At 27.8% G+C, this 20,606-nt stretch overlaps 1 protein-coding gene across 2 annotated transcripts in view; it reads left to right on the forward strand.

The window, feature by feature from the left end:
- Positions 1 to 377: 377 nt before the first annotated feature.
- Positions 378 to 20,606, forward strand: part of LOC100206116 (haloacid dehalogenase-like hydrolase domain-containing 5) — a 36,868-nt gene continuing 16,639 nt past the window's right edge. The window contains exons 1-5 of one of the 2 annotated variants that reach the window (XM_065816872.1): positions 378 to 981; positions 5,525 to 5,637; positions 11,197 to 11,287; positions 16,235 to 16,271; positions 16,571 to 16,739. In XM_065816872.1, the coding sequence (XP_065672944.1) occupies positions 649 to 981; positions 5,525 to 5,637; positions 11,197 to 11,287; positions 16,235 to 16,271; positions 16,571 to 16,739 (743 nt within the window). In that variant the 5' untranslated portion in view covers positions 378 to 648. The remainder of the gene's footprint in view (positions 982 to 5,524; positions 5,638 to 11,196; positions 11,288 to 16,234; positions 16,272 to 16,570; positions 16,740 to 20,606) is intronic. The other variant, XM_065816873.1, reaches the window with a different exon arrangement.

A 20,606-nucleotide genomic window follows, 5' to 3' on the forward strand; every position in this document is an offset into this window, starting at 1 on the left:
CTTAAAATTGTGTGGGCAATATTATTTATTCTAGAAGACAGCTGAGTAAAAGTATGCTTGAAATCTATAAGTCATTTATTTTCCTGGATTGACGCGATATGTTGACAAGATGCGCTGAATGATTTCATTAACTGTTGTCTTAGGCACCTGCAAAAGCGCAGCCATCATTCTTTCAGACTTTCAGTCTTCTATTAAAATTTCTTAATATGTATGTATAAATAATGTTAGCTAAACTCTAAGTTTAGCTAATAATGCTTGAATTAAACATGATTTTTATATATAGAGAGCATGTAAGATTCTTATTGATTGATAACTGCGTAATCACTCATACAACACGTGATTGTTAAGTGAGTTGTCAGCACGCATATTTTATATTTATAAGTAAATATCTATAATAACCATGTGCGGTAGGATGTGTGGTAAGCCATAACTGTGTTTGTTATGAGGGTTAATTTATTTCACAACGCCAGCCAGTTATTACTACGTATTTTGCAAACCCATCTAAAAGTTCATTTCAACGTTCATCGATTTATTGTCAAATACGCATGCGTAATAAATTTGTAAACATCCTCTTGAACAAAAAAATATTTTTGAGAAAAAAATGATTCAAAAAATTCAGTTTCAACCTTAAAACTTTGGTTCGTAAAAATGATAGCCTCTATTTTAAAGCGGTGTTTAGTTCAAAGATATTGTTTAATTGTTATAGCACCAAAAAGATATTTTTGTATGAACAACCACATAGTTTATAACGATGTCATATCGAAATTAAACTTGTCAAAAGCATCAAGTAAAGAACATAAGGTTGGAGTTGTGTTTGATATAGACGGAGTCCTTGTTCGTGGAAGTAAAACAATTCCATGTGCAAAAGCTGCTATTAATAAACTGAACAAGTTTAATGTTCCTTTAATATACTTAACTAATGGTGGTTGTGAAACAGAAGATCAGAAAGCTCGTTCATTAAGTCATCAGCTTGGTATTGAGGTATTACAAATTTTTTTATTTCCAGAAGATAAAAATTGTAACCTATTCTAAAATAAAAAATATTTGTAAGTTTTATTTCTTTATTGTTCAAGGAAAAAATTCCGAAATAAGATATTGTAATTAGAGAAAGTTCAAAAAAAGTTCAATGTAAACTAAAGTTTAATAGATCAATGAAAATTATATTAATTTATTATAAAAAATAGCTCAATAATTTTCGAAAATATACAGCAATCATAAACTATAAAATTTAAATATATATACATTTAGAAATACTTTTCTATTTCATTTATTAACCTAAAGTTTTAAGGAAGAAACTTGCTGCTGAAAAATATACAAGAGTATTAGTAAGATAGAATGGGTGAGAGTTAATATGGTTTTTATATCTGTCCTGAAAAATAAGTAGTTTTTTTATGGTTAAAGCTGATTTTACCAAAATTAGCAAAAAGGACAAAATCAGAAAAAAATACTAAAATAATCGATTAATTTTTATACTATATTAAGATTGGCTACTAGCTGTACTCCTCAAAAAAGTTTTACTTTTTAACTTTTTTACTCTAAGAAGTTCACTCACTGTATTTAGGTTATGGGTTCAGAGTAAATCTAGATTAAAGTTGAATCTGCTTAAATGTACTGCTTAATGAGTTCTGCAGGACAGCTCCATATTAACAGCTTTGTCCAAGAAATTGTATTTGTTCAACTCAAATAGTTTTTTCATAAAAAAATCATTTTTTTTTTGTTAATTCACCTCCTCAGCCCAAGAAGGTCGCTACAGACGAGGAGGCTACTTATTTGTGGCATAAGCCTCTCTCAACTCTATAACTCCAAAACATGAACCTTGACGAACAAGGCCGCTGCACGGAGAAATGAGTTGAGCGCAGTTGAACCAACATAATTAGTTGCCTAATATATAAAATGAATAGTAATGATTCCAGCACTGAGCCTTCCTAGTTATCAGTATCTAATTTAGTATAGTATCATCTAATATGATTCTTTTAAATTCCTTTTATCAAATGATTATCTATTCTATATTTGTCTAATTTTTAAGTCATAGAAAACCTTTAAAGAAAACTTTGTTAAAGGCAAAATCAAAGCAAATATTATTGATCAGTATCATTAGATTTAAATAGTTTATAAGAAAGTTATAAGTTTCCAAGAGTTATTTGTATAGCATTATAAGGGATTTTAAGTGTCATATGTTCTTGAAAGTCACAAGGTAAAGCATTAATCTTACTTAAAAATCATTCTTTTCAACAATATCCTTAACTTGAAAATCTCTGAGGCTCATATTCATAAGCAAGCTTTCTGTAATTGATGAGATATCAATTTAGGAATCAAAAATGAATACTTCAATTGTTACTTTTAAGTTACAATTTTTGTGTTACTTATAAGTTACAGGAGTAATAAAAATATAGAAGTGAAATTGAAAGCTGCAAGTGTCTGCCAAGTACTGCAAGTACCTATTAAAGATGTTTGACTACTAAGATGTTTAGTAAAATTCTTACAATATTATTTTGGCAGAAACATTGCAAACTAAACATTGCAGGTGTCTTAATTAATTAATAGTCCAACTATTAACATCTTAGGTAATGTGATGGTAGTAACAAACAGATGATTTACCAAATCTTGTTACTAAGTTGCAACAAGTACATTTCATAGCAAAATTTGGTTCATGTTGGCATATATTTATGAAGTGCAATTTTATGGTTTGGTGAGCAGACCTATCTAAAAAAAAATCTATTTCTTGATAAATATTGCTTTTAAAATGCATAATCTCTAACTTTATAACATGATATTATATATCTACATATACAGCAAGTCATCAATGAACAAACAATGAATTAAATCACCTTTTAGAACATTGTTTACTTTGTAATATACAGTTGCAAGATTGTTTGAACTTTTTTAAAGAAATTTATCCTCAACAAGATTGCAGGTCACCACTAATTATGTTGGGAGAATATGAGGGGGAGAGAAAGAGGTTGACAGGAGTCAAAACTTTAAGTTGTATGTCAGGTCAAAAAATATTTTTTAAGCATAAAGAGATAGTTACTATAAAAAAACTTAGCTAAATAATGAGTCATGCAAGATTAAGTTTTTGTTGAGAGGTTAAGTGATGATGACTTGATTACATAATGATCATGATATTAAATGATCATTGTAGAAAAGAGGAAGAGATGCAACCTTACAATGGGGTAGGGTCTCAAGTTGGCAGCTCAAATAGGTCAAGCAACATTTACAATTCATTTTAGCCCTTTTTAAAAAGAGTAAGGGTCTCATTAGAAGAACCAGCCTAAATGTGACAACAGTATTCTGTAAAAGTATGAATAAAAGATTTATAGAGGTAAAGAATGGAATTGAGAAGATAAAAAAAGCAAGAATAGTAAAGAGACTTCTAGACAGTTAAAAACCTTTGATATGTCTTGAGCAATAAAATAGCAATAAAAATTAAAGGCACTAATACTAAGACAACTAACACTAAAAATTAAAGGCATTAGTACTCTGATGTTTTACAGCAGGAAAAGCAGACAAGATACAATTAAGAAGTTCTTAAATTTTTTTTGTTGTTGTTAGTTCTCCTCCCCAAGGCCAAGAAGGCCACTACAGATGATGAGACTACTTAGTTGTGATTATAGCCTTCTCTCAACTCTATAACTCCAAAACATGAACCTTGACAAACAAGACCAGTGCGCAGAGAAACAAATTGAGCGCGGTACTACCAGGGATGTGGTGGAGATTGAACTTGGAACCTCTCGCTTATGATGCGAGCGCTTTACCACTACACCGCTACCGCAAGTTTAGAGAGTAATAAAGATTTGGAAAAAACTTTTACAAGATTTTGATAGGAATGTTGTCTATTGTAGGAAAGTTAAGGTAAGAAATAACTTTAGCAATGGAAGCAGGGATGGTTTGGATGTATAGCAGTGGAGAAACATTTTTCTTTTGGATGACAGGAATTATTTTTATAATTGTTATTGTTTAATATTTTTGGGTCTATTTCATATCAGTTATCTTCTAGTGTTGTCTAAAAAGTGAATAAAAGTGTTGTCTAAAAAGAGAATCCTGCAATGCAGTAGGGTATGAGATAGGATAATCATGGTGATTCTAATCCTAACTTGGTTACTTATTTTATTGGAGTTAATTTTTTGTTTCTTGTCTTGATATAGCATTCTTTATGATTCAGCATCCTCTGTGATACAGTATGCTCTGTGATGCTTCAAATAAAAATGTTAAATATTATAGACTTCTTGATAACATACTAATTTAAGGTTTTAAACAGGTATAATCAAGACTGGTATAATCAAGACAAGGTTTTATACAGGTATAATCAAGGGATATTTTAGTTTTTTTTATTACATATATTTAATGAGTATCCTTCTAAAATAACTATATAATCTATAAATTATCTATAGGAGACTGATCAATTAAAAATTTATATTAAAATTTTGACATTTTTAATAATAATGTTGGTTGGGATGTTGCAATCATATAGGGTAGATAATGCATACAATCTATTATATATACATACTATCTAAGAATTGATAAATTGTTTCCAGAAAAAATTTTTTGTATAAACTCCAAATTGCTTCAAACTCCCTGAAGATTTTTAAAGCTTATTTAAATCTTCAAAAACTAAAAAATTGTATAAAAAATTTATAAAAAAAAAATAAATAAAAAATGGAACAATAAAATAAAAGTTAGAATATTTATTTAAAAAAAAACAAAAAATACTTAAAAACTATTTTTTGAGTATATAGTTTTAATGTTTAAAACAAAATAAAGTATCTACAAAAACATTTCAATCCTATTTTAAAGAAATCTACCATTAATAAAAATAAAGACCCTAGATCTTTTAACAATAATTTTATTGTTTCAAAATAAAGTTTAAAACAAAGCTACTCATTGTAAATTCATTAACTCAATTCAGTTTTATGTTCTGTATTGGAAGGTATTGATAATATTAAAAATAAAGAAAATGCTTATGTTTGTATCAAAGGACTGAAAAAATGTTGAAGCTCTAAAGTTTTTTTTCATAAGTAGTTCAAAAATAAATCATTTATAAGCCTTCAATAACACACCAAAAATTATTATAATCTGCAAAAGCATAGGGTCAAAAATTAATTTTTGGTTTGATTTGACATTTAAAAAAAAGTTAAAAGTAATTTAAAATATATTACAAAAATTTATAATGATAGTTAAAGCAAAGCTTTTAAAAAAACTATAAATGTCTATCTGATTACTGGTGTAACAAAAAGCTGAAGTGGTGTGTAGGTTATAGTGCATTTAAATCCACAGTGTTCCTGGTAACTTTTTGCCTAACTTATTTCTGCATTTAATAGCCTTGCTTTTTGTGATTTGTGATTTTTGTAAGAAACATGTGTAGTCTGCTTCGTAATAGCAGTTTTAAGGAGGTTGTATTTACTTTAAAAAAGTACATGCACAATATGTTGTTATGCTTTTACAAAAATGTTTTTTTTATTTTGTTATCATGTCATCAGTTGCCAGTGTTTTCAATTTGTATTGATTACAGTAATTTTTCTTACAGGTAAGTTCTCATCAAGTGGTGCTTTCTCATTCTCCATTACGAATTTTATGCCATCTTCACGATAAACATGTGGTAGTGTGTGGTCAAGGAAATGTAGCTGATATTGCTAAAATGTATTATTGATATTTATATTTTTTTATTAAGCTATTAAATGATCAATGAAAAAAAAAAAATTTAATATATAAATTAATAATTAATAATGATTAATAATTGCAATATTTGTTTTTATTTTGTTGTTGATATTTTTTGTATTCATTACAAGTGAAATATTTCTAAAGTTTAATTGTAAAGATAGTGTAAAATATTCACAAAAGTATATGCAATAGGAAGTCTAATACTCGCATTGGACTGAGTACTGGATGGGGACTGAGTACTGAATGGGGACTGAGTACTGGATGGGGTGTTATTGAATTTTTTTAATTAGAAGCCAATCAATGACTTTTACCCTCTTAGATGAATTATAGTCCCTTAGGAAGTATAAGGTATTGCTTTACTTGTTGCAAAGGCTCGAATCTGCAGAAAAGAGCATATAGTTTCTCTGGTATTAATGAGCTACCTCTGTCAGAATAAATCAATGCAGGCATGCCATGCAAAGAGAGCAGGTTTTTAATATCAAAGAAGAAGTATCAGAGCAAGGAAAAGCAAATAGGAATGGGAAATGTTTGTCAAAATAGAAATAATTTTTAGTTAATGTTGGAAGTAGCTTTTAAAATCTGAGGCATTCAAATGGCAGGGTCATTTTTATAAAGTGAGCATAAGGTGCCTTGTAGAATTAAAGTTTTGGTTTACAGTAGATAGTGCACTGGTTTATGACACCTTATTTCTTCTATAAAGTATAGTAAATTTCAACTGCAGACAAAATGATTTGTTCTTGTGATGTCTAAGTAACAGAGAGCATTAAAAATAAAAAGTGAGTAAAATTATCAAACAAAAGCATTATGAGTCAAAAATTATGAAACAATGCACAAAAGCATTATGAGTCAAAGATTATCAAACAATGTACAAGTCCAACTTATGCACTGTTTGATAGTTTTTGACTAATGCAGAGCATGAGGAACGTGTGAAACAATCAGCTGCTTGGTTATACTTACCAAGTTGATACTGTTGTTTTAAATGCTTCAACCAAGTACTTTATCACATAATTTTATTGTTTTAGATTTGCTTCGATGGTTCTGATCGAACATAAATGAAAAAGCTTAAATAGTCCAGTTCAAGCAGTTTCATATATGCTCAATCAGAATGTTTCCGTTTGTTTGATGCTAAGAGATAAATTTTTAGCAGTAAAAGACGAGTTCTACTATATTCTTCAAATGAAGAATTCTTTGTAACACTTTATTATTTAGTGTTACTTACAAATTATGTAAGGGTTGAAATTGCTCTGGTACCAAGTAGAATTATTGCTGCTAAAAATATGCTTGTTTTTTTTTTAACTGCTTCATATAACTCCTTTAAATTAAGTATTTCTTAAATTAAGTTTCTTTAAGTTAAGTTCTGGTTGAGCCATGCTTGCTAAAATAAAATAAAATTATCTATTTATGCATAGGTGTTTTTTGTAAAAAGTTTTTAATTAATCAATTTTCCCACTTTTTAAAAAAGCTGTTTAACTTTTTTAGATTGAGAATTTATAAAAATTCAAAAAGTATCTATAAGACCTATCTGTGAATCATTAATATTTCCAACATTTCAAGATCTTTAAGCAAACTTTTTAACTTAAACTGAGAATATATATTTATTTATATATATTATAAACTGAGAAATAAATTTCTACTGCAGAAATTGAACTTAATTTACTTAAAAAGTAAGATTTAAGAACTCTACAATAAGGCCTACAATATCACCATAGTTCTTGGTAAGTCTTTGCTAACATCACCATACTGCATTTGTTGGACCAAATGAGAAGTTAGTAAATTGGTATAATTTTAAATTGACTTCAAACACTGTATATGGCTTTCTGTTAGAATATTCTATAGATTCTATTATTAATCAATTCTACTGAAAAGTGGTAGTTTGATAGTTAAATAATCTGGTTCTCTATTCTGGGTTGAGAATAGACATCAAGGTAAGTAAATTTGTTTATATTTTGTGAATAACCAATAAAGATTTATTTTTTGTGCTTACAACTTGTGTCCTCCAAGGTGAGTGGCTTGGTTTTTTAGTTTTATCATTTAATATTTTAATTTTGAATTGATAAACAGTTTATAAATGTGACTGAATGTTTGCCATCTAGTTGCAATTAAATGACTGTGGAAAAATTTGCAAATAGTGTTGCAATTGATATTTGCAGTTTCTCTAGACTAAAACCAACAAAAGAGGTATATTTCTCCAAAAGGTATTGTTATTTTGCTATGCCCAGGATAGCATCAGCACATAAATCAGGTAAGATCGACAAGGTGATACCAAGATACATTTGATTTCAGAAAGTCATCTTAACCATATGAGTCTTGGATTTTTGTTCTGATTGATGATTATGCGATTGATGCACTTTTGTGCTACTTTTTGTATAAAAGATTTAACAATGTTGATAAAGTTGTCTGTGTCTCCTTTATTTATTAATTCAAAGAAGTTTGCCCACTACCTTCAGAATTGCATGCAAGAGACTGAGTCTCAGCATTTATTATTTTTGAGAAAGAAAAAAACTTACTTTTGATATTTATGGCAAACAGTATCTTGACACGCATTGCACAGATGACATTTAATTCCATAGAATTACAACAGCTTTGTGGTTGGTGGTGAAGTTTGCTGATTATCATGGCATTTTCTTGCATTATGCATTGCATTGATTTGAGGTACTTTAGACTGATGCAGCTCAGAGTGTTTTTGTGCAAATTCTAATGAGTGTCTTAGGTTAAGTGCTGATTTTAGTGTGAATTTCTTGTTTTTCTCAATATTTTTTTAAACCATTTTCTCTAAACTGAAAATATAGGATTCAAAATTTTAAACTGATAATATGAGATTCAAACTGATAACAGATGCTTACCCCTAATATAAACTACCTTATAGAACATAGTTTTAGTAAAAACTTAGTTCCTACTATTTACACTGAACTGATCAAAAGAAATAAAAATAAAACTCTTAGTTGTAAACTATTTGTCGTTGACAACAGATAATTGGACAGCTGATACCACAAACTTTGCATTCTTATTTATTACTGGATTTACATATTTGATTAATCAAGCTCAATTTACTCAAGAAAATGTTGCTCTTTGAGTCATTGATTTTCCCAATTGAGCCAGGTGTTCATATTTGTAAGTATTTACAGAAAGGTTTTGAGTCTTTTGAAATTCCTTTATACAATAGGATTTCATCTTTAAGTTAAGGATAATGCAACTAGTTAAAAAACTGGAATAAAAAACAGTGGAATGATTCCATGGTTTATCCATACTTGGAACTTTGTATTCATTGCTCTATGTTGAGCCAAAAATCAATTAAAAATTAGGACATTTTAACTCTATACAAAGGAAATTCATTCAACATTAGTTTGTACATCTAAAAATCAATGCAGCAGCAATTAAATGTTGCATCTTGCAAAATGAAAAAGGAATGGCTAATTTGCTTTAATTAAGTTCCAACTTGTTGGAACAGTTCATTTGAAATGCTATGAATAATGTTATTGTTTTGGTTCCATAAAATATTCTTTTGGTGGCTTATAAAGCAGAACAGAATAATATATTTACCAATTAAAAATAGGGATTTATTTAAAAAACTTGTACAGACCCATTTAAAAACTTTACAAAAAGCTGTGGCAGAAGAAAAGAAACTTGCACAAAATGGGCAAATTAGACCATGCATTCTTGCATTAAAATTTCTTCAAATAAAAAATATGAAATTATGACAGTGATTGAACAACTGAAAAAATATGTTAATAAAAGACTTGATAACTTTTTGCTTAATGAAATATCAGGTATATTGTTCTTTTTGGAAAAAATTCCAAAGCAGATATTAAGCTAGAAAAGGCTGTTGTCAATGCACCAGTAAATAAACACAGAAAGTTAAAGATTAAAAATTATTCAATAAATAGACAACTATTTATCTTTGTCCTCTTTTCCATTTTTGTGGTGGGATAATTGTAAGATGCAATTTGAAAAATTAAGAAATATGACATCTTAATATTTTACAACTCCTCTGTCATCAATAGATAGTGAAAAAATATTTAGCCTTGGTGCCAATATATATGAAGCAACAAGAAGTAGACTAAAAATAAATAACAGGGAATACTTTATGTTTTTCCACTATAATCTTAAAGAAACCAAAAGAAAAAGCAACTCAAGTTTTTATAAACTTATAGTCATGACAAAACTCTAACCTAAACTAAAACATTCAGTTAAATGTATGCACACTTCAATGTATGCACACTTCAATGTATGCACACTTCAATGTATGCACACTTCAATGTATGTACATTTAATTTTACATATTTCTATATGTTAGTATAAATCTTTATTTCAAAAACTTTGCAAAATATACTTTATACTGATATGATGAGATTAGGTATTTTCAGTATCATTTTGCGTATCAAGAACCCGGAATAAATTGGTTTCCACAGATCTCTACAAAAAAGAAATTTTAAAATTTTCTCGAATTAATTTTCTGACACTATATGTGCAAAAAAATTTTCATTTGCAAAATATGAAAATATAAAAATTTTACAGTTATTTTGTTTTCACACTGTGCTTATTCCCTTTATTCCTTTATTTTTGATTCTATACTTTTTGTAATTAACTCTTTTTTTCTCATCTGCCATTATTATAGTATAAACAAACAAAACTGCACAAAAATACTCCAATGGCTTACTAGACTGTTTGAGAGAGCTATTGCTATGACACAGATGAAGGCTAGTACTGATATCAAGATGATTGTATAGAACCATCTTTAGAAAATTAAATTTCAAACAACAAAACATGTTTATTTTGAACTTGTTTTACAGTTATCTTTTTTTTAATTGTTTTTTAATTTGTAATAACAAAATTTTTTTTCAACATTTGTAATAACACATTCATTTCATCTTCTGATTCACATTGCATCATTTCATCTTCTGATTCACATTACATCATTTCATCTTCTGATTCACATTGCATAATTTCATCTTCTGATTCACATTGCATCATTTCATCTTCTGATTCACATTGCATCATTTCATCTTCTGATTCACATTGCATTATTTCCTCTTTTGACTAGGTACATTTATGAAGTTTATATTTTTAAAATCATTTTGAAAATCTAATTTTTCATTTAATATTCAACTGATGGTAACAAGAAACTTATGATTGCATCTTTTTCATTCACAGCCATGTTTTTTTATGGTCATTTATAATTATGCACATTTTTTTCTTTATAAACTTGTAAATATTTTTACATATTTTTTGTTACCTAAAGTTTCGGTTTAATAAAATTAAGACTCCAATTATTTTTCAAAGCTTTTCATTTTTACTTTTATGATTTTCTTTTTTGATGGTATAAAGTTATCTATTTAAAAAAAGCCACCTTAGAATTTTTAACTAACAAAAACATTCATACCTGGTTTCTTAACGGAGAATGCTCATCTTTATCAAAAAATCTATCATCTATAAATCAAACTTTTTCGCCAGTTGTTTTTTGTTGTTGACAAAATGTTTTATTTTTGTTTTCATTATGGTTAGATGATTTTTTATTGATCATAATCTTTAATTTAACAGGTGTGGATTTTCTAAAGTATCTCATATTGATGATATATGTAATCATTTTCCAGAGCTTGATGTCAATGATCGATCTAAAAGAAATAGTTTGGTATAACTTTTGATTCAAAATAAAATATTTATGATTTTCTGTGGGTACTGTACTGATATATTTTGCTCACTTTGATTTTTAAAATCCTGGCTTTATCTAAAAAAGGGTCAGGATTAAAGTAGAAATAGAAGAAAAATAACAAAAAAACTATATATCATACTAAAATAGTCACTTAATGAGGCTTTAGAACATCAACTAAGGGTTAGGTAAGGTACAACCTACATATTAAGGATATTTATTATGTCTGAAAAACTTGAAATTGTGAAATATTAAATTGTGTTTAAAAAAAAGTAGAGTTGGTCAGTGCCAACTTAAATGTGTGTGTATATATATATATATATATATATATATATATATATATATATATATATATATATATATATATATATATATATATATATATATATATATATATATATATATATATATATATATATATATATATATATATATATATATATATATATATAAAACTGGAAATATGCTTATAACCAATATAAATTAAGTAGTTTTTTTTTATCTTTTTTTAAATAAAGTTGTTACAATAAAAGTGAAATATTTAATAATTAGTTAAATATTTTTACCTTCAGAAGCCTTTTCAAAAACTCATCAGTAATACTTATTTTATCATAATAAAATTTTTATTTTTTTAAACAGGAAATGCTGAGAAAACATAATGATTAGTTACTGTTGTTATTGATTTGTTATGACTTTTACAGGAAATTAATATTGTCATATTTTTGGTTGTGGACATGTTTTTCATAGAATACAATTTTTTATTTATCTTTGAACCCTATGTGCACATAATACCAATGGTATTATGTGTCTTTTAACAATTGCTCATATGGTCATCAAATGTGGCTATAGATTTTCCAGTTCTACCACTGGAAATATCCATTTATGTTAATTATGTTAATTTATGTTAAGTTTTAATTTTATTTTTTCTGTGTAGCTTCTTGTTGCATAATAAACATTTTAAATTCTCACTATTACATGTAGTATGGCTTTTTATGTAACAAAACATTTTTTTTTTTTTTTTTGTATAAAACGTGTAAATATTTTTATTTTTAGAAATAAAACATGTTAATGATTTTTTATGTTACATATAGTACTATTTGATGCTGTAAGTGTTTTCATTTCTTAAAGGTAGAATTTACATATTTTGCTGCAATTATCATTACATTTAAATAATCCTGTTTCTTTATTGATAAATTTTTGCCGAAGTAAGTGTTCTCAGCAAATTGGGCTGTTGCTTAACTGCAATTACTGGCTTGGTATTTAAAAAAATTTACTCTTTTATTTAAGGATAAGTTAAGCAAAAGGTTTGATTCAAATTTAAAAGGTTACTATTCCAATTGCTATAAAATTAGCTATTTTCTCTTAGACATGTTTTTAAACATTTTTTAGACATTTTGTTTTTTTTAGACATTTTGTTTTTAGACATTTCTCTTAGACATGTTTTTTTTAATACTTTTAGCCATGTTTTTAGTTATGCTAAACGAAGCATTCTCATAAAGCTTTTCTTTATTGTAATCTTTGTAAATATCTGTTCTTTTAGTTTTTAGATTTTTAGATTATAAAAAATGTTTTAGTTACTTTAAATATCAATTTTTATTTTATTGTTATTTTGAAAAATAATTAATATATCTAAGAATTAAATGACATCGTAAGTTTTATCATGTTTAGTAAAGTCTTTACCCCTGCTTTTTGTATTGATTGAATTATGTATTTCAATTGAAGTATTTTTAAACATAATGATTTCCTAATATTTTGATCATATTATAAAACCATTATCAATAATAAGTTGTTTTTTTGTCATAAATTTTTGTTTGTTGTTTTTTTTTTCATTCCTAAGAAATCATCTTTAGTAAAAATTATAAAATCTTTTTACAGCTTTTTGTGTTTCTGGAGCTCTAAAATAAGTTGTTTTTATTTTTATTTTTAATGTTGATTCACCTCCCCATAGCTGAGAAGGCTACTATATTCAAGGAGGCTACTTTATTTGTAGTTATAAACTACAAATTATCTCAATCCTATAATTCCAAAACACGAACCTTGAAGAACAAGGTTGCTGCACATAGAAACAATCTGCTTTTGACAGTCTCACAGACTACCTTTCACACAATTGTTATTATCATTATTAGTATGCATCTATAATAATTTTATCCCAGCCCATATATCTTTACAGACATTTCTCAGACATTTTAAATCTAGTCAGTTGGCCTTTTTTTATATATATATATATAAAAGTAAAGCAGCCGTTGCACAGTGGTTGCGCACTTGCCTCAGAAACAAAGGATCCATGGTTTAAACCCCACCTCTGGGCAAGTTTTGCAACATCAGTTAGGAAGGAGGCACTTTAATAAAATTAAAAAAGTATATAAGCAAGAGATTCCAAGTTCAATCCCCACCACGTTCCTGGTAGTACTGCGCTTAACTTGTTTCTCAGCGCAGTGGCCTTGTTCATCAAGATTTGTGTTTTGGAGTTATAGAGTTGAGAGGGTTATAACCATAATTAAGTAGCCTCCTTGTCTGTAGTGGCTTTCTCAGCCTTGGGGAAGTGAATCAACATATATATTATATAGCTCTAGTTTATCTATTGAGCACTCTTTCAAGTATACAATACTATACATGATAATATAAAGATATTTTCTTTATTCATATATATACACTTACATTTATATATATATATATATATATATATATATATATATATATATATATATATATATATATATATATATATATATATATATATATATATATATATATATATATATATATATATATATATACTTATATATATATGTATATAAGTATATACTTATATATATATGTATATAAGTATATACTTATATATATATGTATATAAGTATATACTTATATATATATGTATATAAGTATATACTTATATATATATGTATATAAGTATATAAATATATATCTGATCATCAATATGGATTTTGATTTTTTCATTCGACAGCTGACTTGCTAACAGTAATAACCAATAGGTTTTATTGTGCATTAGATAAATGCGGAAAGGTTAAGGCTATAGCTCTTGACATTTCTAAAGCTTTAGATAAAGATTGGCATGCTGGTCTTCTCCATAAGCTTTCTTCTTATGGTGTATCAGGTAACGTCTTTAAGATTATTGAATCCTCCCTTCTCAATTGTAGTATTAAAGTTGTCCTCAATGGCCAATACTCTTCTTCATATCCTGTAACTTCAGGGGTTCCTCAATGTTCTATCCATGGCCCTATACTCTTTTTAATTTACATTAAAGATCTTCCGGATATTCTCACATCTAAGGTGGCATTGTTCGCTGATGATACTGCCATTTTATACTTGTCTTGATAAGAAGCCAACACTCTCAGATTGCTTGGAGGGGGCATTTGAACTTGAAAAAGATCTCACTTCTGCTACAGCATGGGACTCACAGTGGTTGGTGAACTTTAATTCAGAAAAACCCAATTTTTTTTTCAGCCAATCATTATCACAATAGTTTAGATCTTCCTTTATTTACGAATGGTAATGTACTGATGAGTCATCTACCCTTCATCTTCTAGGATTGACTCTTACTTCTGATCTTTCTTGGAAACCATATATCAAATCTGTTGCAAAATTATCATCTGCTAAGGTTGCATCTCTTTATCATGCTTTGCATAAATCTTAAATCCGGCTTTGTGTGGAATACTGTTGCCATATCTGGGGCAGATATTCTAATGATGTCCTTTCTATTTAAAACAAGTTGAAAAAACGCATTGTAAACATAGGTGGATCTGCTCTTCCAGCCACCCTCCAATCAATATCACATTGTCGTAAAGTTGCTTCTTTTTCTCTTTTCTACAAATACTATAATGGGCACTGCTCTAAAGAGCTAACGTCTCTTGTGTCATCTACTAAAATTCATTCTTGTTTTACTCGTCATTTAATTAAGTCTCAAATTTTACACTAACTGTTCCTAAGTGCTCCAAAAACTCTTATTCATCTAGTTTTTTTCTTCCAGCATCAGTTCTTTGGAATTCGCTACCATCACTTGCATTCCTGATTCATATAATTTGCAATCTTTTAAGTCGTCTGTCAGTTGTTGTCTTGCTCTATAAACTTCATATTTTTCTTCCAGTAACTTCCAACTCTAATAGTCGTTGCTTGCAGCCTTGTTGGTAGCCAAGTTGTTGAAAATATGTATATATATATATATATATATATATATATATATATATATATATATATATATAGTATATATATATATATATATATACATATATATATATATACATATATATATATACATATATATATATATAAATATATATATATATATATATATTTATATACATATATATATATATACATATATATATATATACATATATATATATATATATATATATATATATATATATATATATATATATATATATATATATGTATATATATATATATATATATATATATATATTTATATTTATATTTATACATATATATAAAAAGTTATGGTCAAAAAGATTTGACCACCTATTATTTATTGCAAAAAACAGTTTTTGTAGAATCACAATATTTGGACATTATTTAATGACAACACACTTTTCTTATGGTGTTTCTATTAGCTAGTCAGATTGGGTTCCTTTTAAAAGCTTCTGCTTTCAATTTTACTTAACAATTGTCAATATGTTTTGAATTAGGTGAATTGTTTGGGATTTATTATTGTTGTGGCTTGACTTTTTTTGAGTTATTTTCATACACTACAAGTTTTCTTGTAGTGTATGAAAATAACTAAGTTTTTAATTTGAAACCAATTAAAGACATTGTTTTTCAAAACTTCTAATCCCAAAATAATTTCTTTAATATAATTCTCATAATGAGTTCTTTATTTACTTTTTTTTAAATTTAACTAAACTTGCAAATGAAATATTCAAATATTTTTTAAACCTTCTATTTTTTTAGCCTAAACCTTTATCACAATTGTTTTCTCCACCAGAAGGTTAGTTTTTTTTTTAATTTGTTTTTTTATCAGAAGTTTTTACTTTTTTAATTACTGCATGTAACATATTTTATATGTCATATATGAGAATTAAGAATGATTGTGTTCTATGCATTCCTAAAATAAACAAAAAAATACTTTATGATATAAAAATATATGAATAAATACTGTATAATACATACATATAATGTTTTTTTTATTCTCTGTTAGTATAATACATTTTTTTTATTCTCTGTTAGTATATTTACTGTATAATACATACATATAATGTTTTTTGTTAGTATTCATATTTGTTTTAGCAATACTATTAATGGGAGAACCTATAAACTGGGAACGCAGTCTTCAAATTCTGCTAGATCTTCTTCTTACGAGTGGTCAACCTAAAAAGTTGTACTCAAGCAAAGGTTATTTACCTATAGTTGCAATTAATACAGATTTCTTATGGATGAGTGAGGCAACTAACCCTAGGTAATTAAATAAAATCTATAAAAACTTCACTTAAGTCTGAACATTATAGTCCGAATAAAATGCATAGCCTTATAAAAAATTATGTGACTTTAGTATATATTTAGTAAATATATTTAAAAGACCCAAATTTTGTGACAATAAAAAAAATGTTGACTTTTTATGTTACTATTATAATGCCTAGAAATATTTGCAACTCAACTTTAAAACTAATAAAAGCCTTAGTAATTTTTTTCTGTATTTCATATCTTAACCAAAATGTACTGATGTTCTTAGTAAATTTACAGGTATTTTAGAATCAAATACTAAAAAGAGATTTTAACTTTAATATAATATTCTTATATATGAATTATGAATGTATCAATCTATAATACTGTATAAGTAATTTTTATTTCTGTTGTCTTTAGCTTAAGAGTGTGTTTTTAAAACCCATTTTGCCAAAAACAAATAGAAAGTACTTCCTGTTCTGTGATCAATTCAGCATTACTTTAAAATTTGTGTGTTTTTACCAGTGCAAATCTTGGCAAAATTTGCAGTAAATTCTTGTAATTGCTAACGCAAAGGCTTCTGGGATGTGTAGTACAGCCAGATTGTAAACATAAATAACAAAATAGAAATTAAAAATTATAATTTAAACTTTTTTATTGCGTAATTCAATCAATTTTAATTTATTTTTCTTTTCATTTACTTAAATTTACTGTTAAAATATGGTATAGAATACTGAACAATGTCTGATGGATTTTGTGCAGCTCCTCATTGTCAGCATAAATGAGGGAAAAATGTTGATAAAAGTGTGTCATTGTTTTGCTTTCCAAAAATCAAAAATAAGTTAATATCTATTTGACTATTTAAATTTATACATTTTGTATAAATTTAAATAGTCAAATAGATATCAACTTGTGTGTATTTTTTTTTCCTCTTTAATATAAAGTTTTATAATTTTACATTAAAAAAGGAAAAAAATATATTTTATAGACATTTTAAAACTTTTTACCTTGGTTCTTTTTTTAAGGTCTCTGCTTTGAATTAGTTTTATACTATAAGAATAGTATAATAATAGTTTTTACTTAATTGTAAACAGTACTTTTTTGTGCGTGAATTATATTTAGGATGTTGAATGCTGGATCTACTTGACTCAATGTATGGGTTTTACTTGTGTCTCTGTTTTTATGACTAGGCAACTCATTTTATTATCTCCTAATGAGGGTACAGCTCTAAAACTTAGTTTTATGGTTCTGAGGTTGGCTGGTAGTCAGGTTTCCCAAACTCTGTGGTAGCTCTCAGAGAGAATGATTTCATCAACAGCTGAAAATATCAAAGTATTAACAGTGCCATGTTGCCCATGGATGGTGTCCCTGTTTGTACTTTTGGTGTGCATTGCCAAGTCCATGTTTGGAGCCCTTTGTTACAGCTTAGGGTTTATTAATAGTAATGAGGCAATTGCTTGGAATATCAAATAGTATACTGAGTACTATCTATGCTTCGAGTCAAGTTCTTTAACAAATTTAAAAATGAATAAAGTACCAAAAACTATGAATAAACTACCAAAAGCAATTGTCATCACCAAGTTCTCTAAACCTATCATTAACTAATATTCGTGGTCTTCGAAGTAACTTTTCCTTTGTTGAGTCTTATCTCTTGCAAAGTTTACCAGACCTACTTGCTCTTTGTGAGACTAATTTGAGTTCAGCTGTCTCATCTTGTGATCTTAGTGTTGATCTTCCTTTAATTCGTAAAGACTCCATTAGTCACATGCTTGGTCTGGGCATTTACATTCGTAAAAATTCACCCATTTGTCAGGAAACTAGGTTTGAATCCACAGACTATTCTTTTATGTGCTTTCGTTTAGCACCACTTCACTTATCGCCTTTCTCTTTGTTCTATATCGCTCTCCTTCATCTCAAGACTGCACTCTTTTTGATGTTATTTCTAATCATATTGACCAAGCCCACTCTCTTTATCCATCAGCTAATATTGTTGTTGTTGGTGACTTTAATGCTGATCACACTGAATGACTTGGCTATAGTTTCAGTGATTTTGCAGGCATTAAAGCCCACAACTTTTGCCTTTCTCAATCCCTAACTCAAATTGTCATCTTTCCAACTTGCTTTCCAGACAACCCGAATCATTTACCTTCTCTACTCGACTTATGTCTTGTTTCTGATCTAGTAAGTGCTCAGTTTCTTCGCATTCACCCTTAGGTGCTTCTGATCACAGTTCAATTTCTCTAAAACTATTATCTCATTCTTCTTCATCATCTGAATCCCCCTATTATAGTACCTCTTACAACTACCTTAAAGCTTGACTTGGATAAAACTTGGACTCTTTCTGTGATTTTCTTGATGATGAAATCATTGTAGAAATCTTTCACCTTCCTGTTGACAAATGTGCTTCTTGCATAACTTCGTGGATTCAGGTTGGCATGGAATCTTTTATTTCCTTTCGACGAATCCAGGTCAAGTAACACTTTTTTCCATGGTTTTCCTCACGTTTTGCTGCTGCAATTGCCAATCGAAACCATTACTTCCATATCTATCAGCAAAACAATTCTCCAGAAAACAGACGTCTGTTTATTACTGCTAAAAACCATTGTAAAAAGGTTTTGTCTAATGCCAAAGCCCGCTATTCTCAGGTCATAAAATCTTGTACTTCATTATAAAAACTAGGCTCTCGTGACTTCAGGAGAATCTTTAATTGTATCAATGATAAGGGCAAATCTGTAATTCTATCTCTCTTGTATGGTTCAGACTTTGTCACCTCTCCTAAAGACAAAGCTGAATTGTTTGCTAAGAACTTTTCATTAATATCATATCTTGATTCAACTAGTTGCGTTCTACCTGATCAGGGTTCCCACAGTCCTGGAAACTCCTGGAAAGTCCTAGAATTTGACTAGTATCCTGGAAAGTCCTAGAATTTTTCATTTTTCTCTTAAATCCTGGAAAAGCCCTACAATTTTTTAAATTCAAGGATTTAAATTTCAAAATTTTTAATCATATTTTTAAGTAACATGGGCTCCATAGTTAAAATTTTAAACTAAATTTTAAGAGGTTAAATTTTATAGTTCTCATTTATAAATAATATTATAATCAAGTATATTTTCCCTCTCACCGATGTAAACATATTTTGATTAAGATAAGTATTTCAAAATGTAAAGTATAGTACATAGTTGGTTGCTTCTACTTAATATATCTGTGAAAATGCTTGACATGATAAGAAGTATACGATTATGATATATGATTGATTGAGAATTTTTCATATTTTTTATTTTTAAATTAGTTAAATGTTTATAGTGTAGTTTAAATTGCAGTCAGTTTTTAAAATTATGTTTAGATTTTTTCAAATTTTTTTTTTTTTTTAGTGTAATAGATTTTAAAAATGCCAAAGAATGAGTGTGTATTTCAAGAAAAATGGTTATATGATACTCAATTCAAACCCTGGTTCGGAAAATAAATGAAACAATGGCTAAGTGTAACTATTGCTTTAGTAAAATCTGTTTCTAACATGGGAGAGGCTGCATTAACATCGCATATGAGAAGCAAAAGGCATATACAAAGAAAACCTTTAGAGCAAACCATCATATTTATCACCTTTAACTTCCCCAACTTCTATTCTAGAAACTTATTCTGAAGTTATATCACAATCAAGCAAATCAAAAACAATTGATCAATTGTTTATAGGATCATTGACACTTGAAGCTGAGATACACTGGGTTTTAAATACTGTTTACTCAAGGCATTCAACGAATACCTCATTGATATAGAAACATGTGGTCTTCACACCATTCACTGAAGCTTGAAAGCTGGTGCAAAAGCAAGTGGCTGGAAAATAAATGATGCTTTGAAATCAATGTGGCAATTCTTACACAATTCG

The sequence above is a fragment of the Hydra vulgaris genome, chromosome 13 (assembly GCF_038396675.1).
Source record: "Hydra vulgaris chromosome 13, alternate assembly HydraT2T_AEP".
Lineage (NCBI taxonomy): Eukaryota > Metazoa > Cnidaria > Hydrozoa > Anthoathecata > Hydridae > Hydra > Hydra vulgaris.